The sequence below is a fragment of the Octopus bimaculoides genome, chromosome 1, assembly GCF_046866305.1.
Source record: "Octopus bimaculoides isolate indiv1 chromosome 1, ASM4686630v1, whole genome shotgun sequence".
Classification (NCBI taxonomy): Eukaryota; Metazoa; Mollusca; class Cephalopoda; order Octopoda; family Octopodidae; genus Octopus; species Octopus bimaculoides.
The window spans coordinates 137,871,811-137,884,310 of record NC_142928.1 but is presented as its reverse complement, the minus strand read 5'-3'; the positions used below and the strand labels follow the sequence as shown (position 1 = coordinate 137,884,310).

General features: G+C 34.6%; 1 protein-coding gene across 1 annotated transcript in view; it reads right to left on the bottom strand.

Moving 5' to 3' along the window:
* Nucleotides 1–12,500, bottom strand: part of LOC106880113 (uncharacterized) — a 193,856-nt gene that overhangs the window by 75,408 nt on the left and 105,948 nt on the right. The window contains exon 9 of the mRNA XM_089352641.1: nt 9,483–9,556. Within this exon, the coding sequence (XP_089208767.1) occupies nt 9,483–9,556 (74 nt within the window). The remainder of the gene's footprint in view (nt 1–9,482; nt 9,557–12,500) is intronic.

Sequence of the window (12,500 nt, the reverse complement as noted above, 5' to 3'; positions counted from 1 at the left end):
GGAGTGCTCAAATAATCCCAAAGTGTAATTCAAGAAGGGAAAATTATTCAGAAACCACATCTTATTTATGATACTGGGGATAAAATATCTATCAACAGAATAGTATAATAATATTGTTTGCGTACTATATAAGAGGCAAGAAGAAAGATAATGAGTTCAAATCCAACTGACTTAGCTCACCACTTTCATACAAACAAGGTAAATGGTTTTATATTCTTAAATGAATTAATTATTATTGACAGCTGTAGAAACCATGCCAAAACAGGTATTGCAGCTTAGTGCAGCCCTCTGGTTTGCCAGCTCCTGTCGAACCATCTAATCCATGTCTGCATGGAAAAATGGACATTTAATGATTATTATAATCAGCCATCTTTCAGATACAAAATGGTAATGAATTTAGTCTTTTCAAAGCATAGCTATAATGGCATTTTGCTCATCTTTTCCTCTATTCCTTCCCTTCGAAATATTTTATTCCCGACTGTTTGATAAACTACTTGCACTATCTTGTATGTTTCCATTACCTGGGTGAGGACCACTGATAGACACAACTAAAAAGTTTGAGGAGACTAGAAAAATGCAGAAAGGGGTAAATGAATTTTCATTTTTGTATTTGGTTTGCAAGATCCTCGATGTTGGCTCATGCTGAAACAGACTTTGTATCTCAGGAGGGTCATCATGCCAATGATAAACATGCACCGGTTCTATTTCACTTCTATAATTATTATTTTTTTAATAGTTAATTCATTAACATTTAATAAATTAATTAATTGTTCAGTCAATCAATCTGTTAGGTTAGTCAATAACTGAAATATTATTCAATTTTTAAATTGAATGTCAGGAATAAATGCTGATCTGTGCATTGTGCACTCTCCATTCCCTTGTGGTTAAATTTTAACTGAGGAGTTTCCATTCCAACAAAATTTTGTCAGAAATATATTAACTGATTGTAATTGGGAAAAAAATCAGTTTCACAGAAAAAGAAAATGTTAATTTTGTCACAAGTTACATATAAAACCTTTTGGGTCACTTTAAAAATGACTATTTTTATCTAATTTAGTACTCCTTAAAATACAAGTATTGAAGTATGAATTTAGGTTTACAAATAAACTCCACCAAGCATATCAATTTGAAGTGTGATGTTAACAGGTGCAGTGAAGCAACTCTAACAGGATGAAGTAAAAAGAAATATATAGGTTAAGTAAATACAATAAATGTTAGACTAAAAGCAAAAACTATTCATATAGATTTCAGCTGGGTGTGTAAAGAGAATTTTACAGAATTTTTAAGTGGCAACTTGGTATATGAAATAATTTTTAAGCAACGACCAATTAAGGTATTAACCACTCAAATTTATTAAGTGCAAATCAACAATTATGCAATGAAAAGGACTAAACTTATTTTTCTAAGCATAATATTTTTAACATTTCTAATCAAAGCTGCATTACAGATGTAGATTCTGACAGAACATTTTTTTTCTACAATAAGCCAAATAAGTATGCTACTAAGTATATATAACAATGGTATGATTAAAAATACCAAATATGTTTTTTCCTGTACATCATAATATTAGAAGAGCATACTTCAAAAGATATGGAAGCCATATTGTTTTTACCTACAGTTATATCTCATATCATTATTGAATAGTGTCTGAGAAAATACTTCAGCTTCTGCACTGTATTAATCTAACCAAAATCACTCCATGCTGTTTTAAACAATGACAGCGAGGAGGTAAGGAATGTACAAGATAAAATATATGCATATACAATGTAGAAAAATGGATCGCAGTTAAATGTGCTGTCGTCTTATGATTTTGATGTCATAACCTGAAAGGTGACCGATTCAGATGCATGCATGTGATATCAGCAAGTAACTACATGCAGGAGATGAGAACACAATCAGCTGGTTTTGAGATAAGCAAATTGAAAATTTCAGATTGTTGCTGCATCATGTACAGATTGAAAAAAAAAAAGTTAATTTGATAAAGAAACTAGTTACAATCAGAGGAAGCTGTTAGATTGATTGTATAAAGAATCATTGCTAAACTGGTGAACTAGTGAAAAGAATGTCTGAACAAGTGTCATTATCAATAAGAATCAACAAGAAAAATTGGATGTGACTTGAATGTGACAGTCATAATGCAAACAGCTATAGATTAAAACTAACACCTCTCGAATTGTGAAATGTGTAATAAGATTCCAACTTTTGTTGTTGTTGTTGTTGTTTTCCTTTCTTTGATTGTTTTATCCAAGCAGAACAGTAATAGAAAGATCAAAGTGAAGCAGATCTAAGTCTCCATTTTCATTTTTGCTCTTAAATTCTATCTGCCAGGAAAGGTACAGCTCATCCACCATGAAAATCAATTTAGAGATATGCTGAGTAAAAGAGGTGAATTATATATAATTAATTTTAAAGTAACTGTAATTTTCTCTTTTTTAAATAGATTTGATTAAAGTAAGAATCATTCCAAGTAATTTTCCCCACAGGATATAGAGTGATCCACATTAACAAACTGTAAGAAGCAGTAAGAGACTTCATTTTATTTTCTCCTTTTCCTCAATGTCTACCAAAAGTAGAGGTTTGAAATGGGGTTAGATTTGAAGAAATATTCAAAAAAATACAAAGATCAAGATGTAAATACAAGGAACTGATACATTAAATTAGCAATAATCCAATTAAATGCATACAACTAGAAACCTGATAAAAATTAATTGAAGCAAAAAGTGAAAAAAGCTGCAGGTCAACTTTCCAAAGCAGCTTCATTACCCTCACACATACACATTTCCATGAATCAGACAAGATACATTGAGACAGATTTCTTTAACCATATGCTCTTCCTATTACCAGTCTTCATCTGCTTCAAATGCAAGGTAATATTTTGCCCCCAATTATGCCATGTTTTAGCATAAGACTGCTTACAAACAACTGCTTGTATCAGTGAAGTTGAACTGAAACCACTTCATTGCAAAGCAAACTTCTTTGCCATGCAGCCATGCCTGAATCATTTAGAAGGTTGTTTGTTATGGCTGGTCAGAGAGTGACCATTGGTTTCACACTTATAAGGTACTTAGCTGTATAGGCAACTTGTCAAACTTACATGGCCAGAGGAACTTTACAACTGTAGAGAGATTATGTACCTATACAACTAAGTGCCTTATAGGTGTGAAACCACTTGTCACTGACCAGTCATAACAAACAACCTAAGTATTACTATGCTAATGCTTTAGAGTGTGTCATTTTTTCAGATATATGAAACACTAATCTATATACGACACACAGCCTAGTGGTTAAGGTGTTGCATTCACAATCATGGTTTTAATTCCTAGAATGGGGTGTTGTGTTCTTGAGCAAAACACTTCATCTCATGCAGGTCTGCAATCACTTCAAAATCTGATGTGGTACACCATGCACCTGTTCAGGCAATATGTATTTGATGGAGATAATGAGATAATGTACAGCCCATGCATTTGATTACTATAAACAAATCATTTCTGCAGATCATTCAGCAAAAGCTGAACACTTGTACATTATGTTTGATGGGAGAATTCTGCATGCATGCATGCGTGCGTGCGTGCGTGCGTGCGTGCGTGCGTGCGTGCGTGCGTGCGTGTGTGTGTGTGCGCGTGTGTGCATGCATCTCTCTCCCTTGAATTATAACGAAAGCAATTTAGCATTAAAGAATTATGCAATACCTTTTTTGCAGAGTACATATTTATTACACTTTTACAAAAAAAAGTGACAGCGACTACAAAGTTTTGGACTGCAGCCTGACAAAGTGACTTCGAAGTTTTAACTTGTTAGCCTGTCAATACTCTTGTAAAAGCAGTATTCCTGACCTTTGTTGCACCTCTCACATTGGTGAAAGTAATGCAGTTAATGTTTAGGTTTGGACAACTTCAAATGCCTATAGAAAAATTGTAGGCAAGGGGAAAATATTTCAGAGAGTTAATGAAATAGTAAGGATAAGAAGGAGGAAGATAAGATTGGTTGGTGTTAGGAAGGGCATCCAGCTGTAAAAGTCCTGCCAAAACATTCACAGATGTCTGGTGCAGGCTTCTGCCTGGCCAGCTCTTCTGAAACCGTCCCACCCATGCTAGCATAGCAGATGTTAAACAGTGATGATGAATTCATAGAAGTTGGGTATGTTGCATTAGTAATAGAAAACACAAATAACTTTAGAGCAAGTAACAGGACACGTAGCACAACACTAAAATGTTTAACTTTTAGTGTGTAATGTTTTCTTACCATTTTAATATCTTCAATTCAAGAAGAATAAAAAGGTTCTCAGAGTAAGACATACGAGTATGTGACCAGATGAAAAACTAAATTCAGTTGCATATCCTGTAAATAGCAAGAACCCAAGTGGTATCCTATGTTCAAACTATTCAGAGTTCGATTTCTAAGTACAAAGTATCTCATGATGTTGGGACATGTTTTGTTTGTAACTTTATTATCTTATCTTTTAATGTCCATTTCAGCTTGGGTTTCATGGTTTGACAGAGTTTGGTGAGCTGCAGAACTGTATCAGGCCCTAATGTCAGCTTTGTATGGTTTCTCCAGCAAGATGCCCTTCCTAATACCAATCACTTTACAGGGTGCATCTCATGGCTTTTTTTTTTATCACATCAGCACTAGTGAGGTCATCAAGTAACTTGCAAGACAAAGCAAAGAAAGGAAAAGGGGAAACATCTCAACCCTTGACCGAGTGAAAAGGTACTAGAGAAAGGAGCTGGTTGTATGGCAGGTGTTGAAGACTAAAGTGCAATAGAGGGACAAGTACAAGTGTATTGCTACAGAGGAGATACATGGATACCACCACATTATGTGAGGGTGGGTGAGAGTAACTGAAAGGGAGACAAAGATGGTTATGCATTATACACTTTCCTTAAGTGTAACTGTTCCAGTCCTAGTTACTTACATTTAAAATGCATCTCATTCTGTGACACTGTAAAATAACAGCTTTCTTGCTTACAAATTCAGTTATTCAATTGACATGGGTCAGTCTGAACTCAAAAGCATGCACACTTTGATTTATAGATGCGTCATAGCTGCAATTCTAAAAATTACTCCTATTATTCATACAGTAAAAAAAAAAGAGAAAAAGGTTAAACCACAAGCGTTATCTAATTTGTTGAAATAAAATAAGATCCTAGAATAGAAATTTAGCATTTAATCCCAAAAGTAATAAAGCCTTTAAGAATAAATTTAGAATTTCTATATATGTATTGAATATTATTAATTTTTTCCCCAGTAAGTCATGTTGAATAAAGAAATTACTTTGGCAGGATTTAGGGTTTGGTGCCATGAAAAATGTAACAAAAATCCCTAACATCAGTTAATTTTATAAATAGTTTTGCCTCAGTTTCTGAATACCAAATTTATTCCTGATATCAAAATCTGAAAAATAAAAATGGAAGCCAATATACTCTTTAGTAAAAAGGTTTTTGATTAATGTCTTCAAGGAAACTGAAGTATATTAAAGCAAAATGACAGATTTACATTTCTCTCAAGAATCATTTACTTGGAGTGATTGATATCCAGTTAAACACTGGACATTGTAGCCAAGTTTTGGAACATGTCTGACCATTAGCTGTTTATAGATGTAACAGTACACAACTTGACGAAAACAATGTAGAAATCAAATGCCTCTAAAACATGATGCATTCAAAAGTTTAATACAAATGACTTCAGCTACGTCATTAAATTTTCATTTGGCATTGCTGATATCTGAACAAGAAGATAAGGTTTGGGTTTTCAGGTCTCTGGTCTTCCCTGTCCTGTTCTACAGTTGTAAGTCTTGGACATTGTCCAGGGTCTTTAGTAGCCACCCGAATTCCTCTGATATCAGGACACTTTACAAAATTATGGGTCACCATTGATCATAACTAACCAACGTCTATACTCAGAAACTGAGATGTGGCTTGTACAATTCAAGAATGTCAGCTTAGACTGTTTGGCTATGCTGCTCGGTTTTTCTAAATTGGATCCTGCACATAGTGTTCTCTTGTCTAAAGAACCAGTTGGGATGACAGGTTGTACTGATTGGCCATATACCTCATGGCCGTGGTGGATGAGGAGGTATCTCACAGTGAGACAAGCTGACTGGACACTGCTTGGAAGGTTGCCTAGGATGGCACAAGCAGATATTGACAAATGGTAGATGCAACATGCTGCAAGCCCCCATACTACACCTGACCCTTCCTATAATCTCTCAAAACTTCACACCATACTTTTGCAACCGGTCATTTCTCCAGAAATATTTACAATTATAGATAATGCCCTAAGATGTCACAGTGTGCAGCAATGGCACTGTGGAAAGATATGTTGTGAAGTTAAGATCAGCTCTGACCAATCAGCCCTTTGATCTAAAGCCATGAAACAACCTTTTAACCGCGTGCGTGCGTGCGTATATATATATATATATATATATATATATATATATATATATATATATATGACTACATTAGCAAATGTTACTTTCTTTTCAGATGGCACAGTGTGATTTGAGAGAGAAATATCTGCTATTTTTAGCACATCCAGTGACTGCATAGATGCTACCTCCTCAGCTCATGTGATGCAATGTAGTTATGCATTGTATGGCAATGCCTGATGTGGCATACAGTGTAGAAATATGAAGTGAGGCACGTTATGCAATATACTGCTTTGCAATATGATGTAATGCAGTCAAATATATGATGCAGTGTGATGCAGTCTAATGCAATGTAATGCACTGGGGTGTGCATGAATAGAGGTGATAATCAAAAACCTTTTACTAAAGAATTCACATGAAACCATTTTATGTAATTTGCAAAAGATACATTTTCTACTTTTATCTTGCTTTTACACTTTGGTAAATTATTGAAATCCATAAATATGGATCGCAGTGAAGGCTAATTTTGCAATCTCTACTCAGAAATAAATGATTGTCATTTACAGAAAAAATAACAAGAATGAAATATTAATGAAACTGTCAATTATAATATTCTTTTGTTACTGCACTCATTCAATAACATTAATGATTCAGAGGAAAATAGTCAAATTTGAAAAAAAACTAAAACACCACAAAAAAACAAACAGAATGCTTCTTTCAAGATAGATAATTTTCTTAAGCCATTATGATAGGACACAGCAAAAAGAAAAAAAGACAATATCAGTGGATAATTATAATAGAATAATACTAAAGATGTCACTATATTGCAATTATAAACCTATTTGATTTTGTTAGTTTCTCCAAATGTCAAATTTAAATGGTATTGGTAATAACATGATGAGGCAAGAAGAGATGAAAATTAATTAACATCACACGCAACATTTCAATCGAAGCCAAATTGACAAATTATGTGGCAGGGTATGGGGCATTACACTATAATAATTTCCTGAAAGAGTTTATTTTTATTAAGCTCCATCTGAAAGTATATCTACGACTTTCCATGCTATTTCAAGATGGAGAAGAGAAAAAGAGAGATAGCAGGGAATGTAAGAGAAGAAAAATAGGTGAAAACAAATTAGAATACACGAAAATATTGTTCGAAAGCCAGAAAATTGAGATGCTTTCAAATATTGTTATATTTGAATTGATAATTGCCTTGAGCAAGAGAAAATGTCAGGATATTTGAAACAACTAATATATATTTGAAGTTTATTTGCTAAACAAAATATTATGCATTTTCTAATCTGGTTTCAAGCCAAAACAAACAATTAAGAAAATTTTCATTAATTTGCATAACAAAGAACTTCATACTCGAAGTATTCTGAAGGTCCTATTTTTATTTACTTGTAATCTAAATTTCCACTCTTCCCCCAACAAATGTGGAAAGTAAAAATTTGATTTGTATTTTTTTTTTGTTTGTTTGTTTTGTGAGAGGAGGCACCTAACATCCAAGTTCTATTGATATATTCTGGAATACAAGAAATAGTCTCATGTAAATCAGACATAGGTGGAAACTTGAAAATTTCTAAATTAATAACCAGGCATTTTAGTTTTAACACCTAGTGTACCCTTATGGTCAGTTAATGCAAAGGAGTTAATTATTTCTTGATACATCTTGGTAGAATTATCAGTCCAAATTTTAAATCAATGAACAAGGAAGAAGATGCATAGATTATACATATTTCATTTTTTTTCCTTACTCATTACAAAGAGCTTAAGGTTCTGAGTTCAGTCCTACTGCTTGGTGCTTTAGGCAAGTATCTTTTACTATAGCTATGGGCTGACCAAAGCTTTGAGTGATATGGTAAATGGAAACTGAAGAAGCATGTGCCATCACTACTTGACAACCAGTGTTGGTGTGTTTATGTCTCCATAACTTAGTGGTTTAGGAAAAGAAACTGATAGAATAAGTACCACACTTGAAATAAGTACTGGGGTTGATTCAATCAACTAAAAATTCTTGGAGGCAGTGACCCAGCATATGACAAGATAGAAAAAACAATCTATATGACTATAGATTTTTAGGCACAGGAGTGGCTGTGTGGTAAGAAACTTGCTTCCCAACCACATGGTTCTGGGTTCAGACCCACAGCGTGGCACCTTGGGTAAGTGTCTTCCACTACAGCCTCAGGCTGACGAAAGCCTTATGAGTGGATTTGGTAAATGGAAACTGAAAGCTCATCATGTGTGTGTGTGTGTGTGTGTGTGCGTGTATGTGTGTATGCGTATGTACTTGTGCATGTGTGTGTGCATGTACTTGCATGTGTGTGCACGCATGTACTTGTACGCATACTTGCGAGTATGTGTGTTCCCATCATCACTTGACAACCAATGTTGGTGTTTATGTCCCCATAACTTAGAAGTTCAGTAAAAAGAGACTGAGAATAAGTACTAGGCTTACAAAGAATACGTCCTGGGGTTCATTTATTCGACTAAAGGTGATGCTGCAGCTTGGCCACAGTCAAATGACTAAAACAAGTAAAAGAATAGAAAAAAAAAATACTAATTTATTTTTAGACCATTTTTTCAATGTGTGTATCTTCAGCAATCATCTTGCCACTTCTTACAGTCCCTGATAATTTTTCTTAGGAGATTCACATCTTGAAATCAGCCTTTTACAAGTCCTTCCTAAACCTTCCTCTTCTGCAGAAGATCAATTGACACTTTTCCCCCCAACTGTCAAGCTTCATAGGTAGTATGTCCATACCAGTGGAGTCTTCTTTTGCACACAAAAACTGGTACCTCTGATGCATATCGACACAGCTTTGCCATGCAATGTGGTATACAGCCACAGTACATATACCCATTACACATTTTTTCAGCTATAGCACATCCTTCATAAAATTTACTGATTATTTCATTGTCATTATAGCTTGTGTAGTAGAGTGAAGAGGTTACAATAAAACTAAAACATGTCTAAAATCAACTTGTCAGAAAAATGAAAATAGACTGATACCATCTTTCTTTTTTTTTCAGTATGTAATTCCAATTTGCTTTTTACTGCTACATACATTGAATATGTTTATTTTATTTATTTTAAAATAAAAAGCCTTACCTTGATCTTTGTATTTTGTTTTCTCAGCTTTTTGACACTTTTGAATTTCTTTCACAGCTTTTAAACCATCCTGCCTGCAAGGAAATATTCATAAGACATTAATGGTACTTGAATCTATATGAGTGGGTTAAAAGTATGTAGATATGAGTGAAGTATTGTAAGTGTACAAGTGGAAAAGTCTCATGTGTATGCAGTAATCCTTCAACTATCCTGTGTTATGTTCCAAAAAACCCCCACGATAAGTGAAAATCCATGAAGTAGAAACAGTACTGTGCTGTACATTTTTATAATTTTTTTATATATTATTATAAATGCAAAACACCACAGAGGAACTGACACAAGCTTAAATAATAAACTGCGATAGGTGAACCGAGATATGGTGAGGGATTACTGTATACATATTTTCACTCACATTTGTATACACTCACAAATAAGCTGCACACATTTTGTTAAAGAAACATCTAAGTGGAAGGTGGTGGTGTCAAACTGGACAATGGATTATGTTTCACAATTATTCCCTTATCAAATCCCATCCCATTTTTTTAAACCAGTCAATAAAAATATAGTTGACTCATAATATTCCTAGGCAGCTTCTCAAATCAATGTTAACGTTTCCTTGTGTTACTATAATAACTCATTTAAAAACACTATTAGCACTACTCCAACAATTTTTCTGTTAAATTGAATAGCAATTAATCATCAGCTTATACACAAAGGCTTTATTCAAATTAATAAAACACTATGAAAGGTTTTATTCAAATTAATATAACAAATTAATATTGGGTTATGTTGCAAATAAATCAACTTGCAACTATAAAAAAGATTTATATAGCCAGTGTGGTCTAAATGTCCTTTTATAAGCAAGAGTTAGATACAGTTTCGTTAACTCTAAAAATCAAATTAGTCAACTGCTGGAAAACAACTTACATTTATAGAAACTTGATACTACTTTATTTTTTAATGATCTGAACTTGTTGAAAATGAAACCCCTATCAACAGATGTTGGTATCAACAAATAAAGAAAAGTCAGTGTAGGAATCCAACATACTAGAAGTAGCAAGCAAATATCCCCAAAGTTACACCCTGAATCACAAAAGAACTAACATTAGAAATGAAGTCTGTTGTGCTATATATGAAGAAAAAACTATAGAATGGTAGCAATTGGAATAACCATGGCTGCAAAAGTCTTCAATCAAGGTTGATCTGGAAATAACAAAGACCTTTATATGACTGCTCAACCTGCTAGAAATATAGGCCAAATCTCTCCTTATCTTAGGAAAGCAAGGATGCTTTAGATGATGCAATTGTGAAAAGTAATTTTTAAAAGTGGGATGTTTTTTTAATACAGCTGAGAGGAAACTATGTAAATGTGTAGTGCTAGACAGAATAATGTAACTTAAGAGACAACTAGCTGAAGGATTCGAATTTATTGTATTGATTATCATGGAAATGCTTTGATCATAAATCTACTTGATCAGGGTGTGACCTAGTGATAATTAAGACAATTATCTGGAAAGATAAAGTACAAAAGAAAAAAAATGCTTGTTTCTAGTATTCCTATTTTACTGTAGACATTAACAAGCCAATGAGAAAGCTTCTAACCAGTTGCTCAACCTGCTAGAAATAGACAAAAATTTCCCTCAACACACTACAATATTAAAAAAACAGGACTGTCACAGCTAAAACCCGAGTGTGTTGTCAGATCACCTACAGCTGCAAGACATTACTTATCAAAAACATAATTACTTCTATAATTAGGAAATTGCTAGTATTAACCTTTATTGTGTGGGAACCAAGTATACTCTGTGCACTTGAGACACAGGAACCAGATTAATTGGGTTTTAATGGTGGGATACTTTCCAGAATTTTCCACATTTCATATGATGTATGAACATAATATTTTTACTGGGGCAATAAAAAAGAGGTTATGAGAATTGATTTGTGTAGGGTTAGTGTGTTATATCACCAGCAAAAATTTAGTACAGTGATAGTTAATAAAGCAAAGGTAACATTGCTTTGTGTAATCAATTTAACCTTGAAATATAACAAGTCTCATTTATCTTCATCATTTAACAGCCATTATCCATGCTGGCATGGGTTGTATAGTTTGACCAGGGTTGCACTAGACTGCAGTCCGATTTGGCATGATTTCTATGGCTGGATGCCTTTCCTAACGTCAACCACTAAAGTGTAATGGGTGCTTTTATGTAACACCAGTATGTGCCATGACTATGAAGCTTAATGGGTCTTCTACTCAAGCACAGCATGCTGCCAAAGGTCTCGGTTATTTATCATTGCTGCCATGAAGCCCAGCGTTTAAAAGGTGGTTTTTGTGTACCACTAGCATGGGTGCCAGTTACGTGACACTCGCATCAGCCAGAACTGATTTCACTTGGCTTGACAAGTCTTCTCCAGTATGGCACATCACCAAAGGTCTTGGTCAGTAGTTATTGTCACGAGGCCCAAAATTTGAAGATCATGCTTCACCACCTCGTCCCATGTCTTCCTGGGTTTGCCTCTTCCACAGGTTCCCTCTATAGTTAGAAATCAGCATTCGTACGCATCACATAACCATACTAGCGCAGTCGTCTCTCTTGAACACCACATTTGATGTCTCTTATGCCCAACTTCTCTCAAGATGCTTACACTGCCGTACATGTACACTGACATTGCACATTCAGCGAAGCATTCTAGCTCCATTTCTTACAAGCCTACACATGTCAACAACGGTCCCAGTCCATGTTTCACTGCTATGTAGCATTGCTGTTCACACACACACAGGCCTCATACAGTCTGCTTTCACTCTGAAGGAGAGGCTCTTTGTTGCCAACAGAGGTAGGAGCACTCTGAACTTTGCCCAGCCTATTCTCACAGTTATGCTCTCTGAGCGTCCACCTTTGCTACTGACTTGGTCACCTGTTGAACTACGTACAAATGTCTAGTTGGACAGAGCCCTTTACGCCAACTTTTCTTGGGCTACCACAAGATTGGAGAAATTACCAATACTTTTATCCAAGT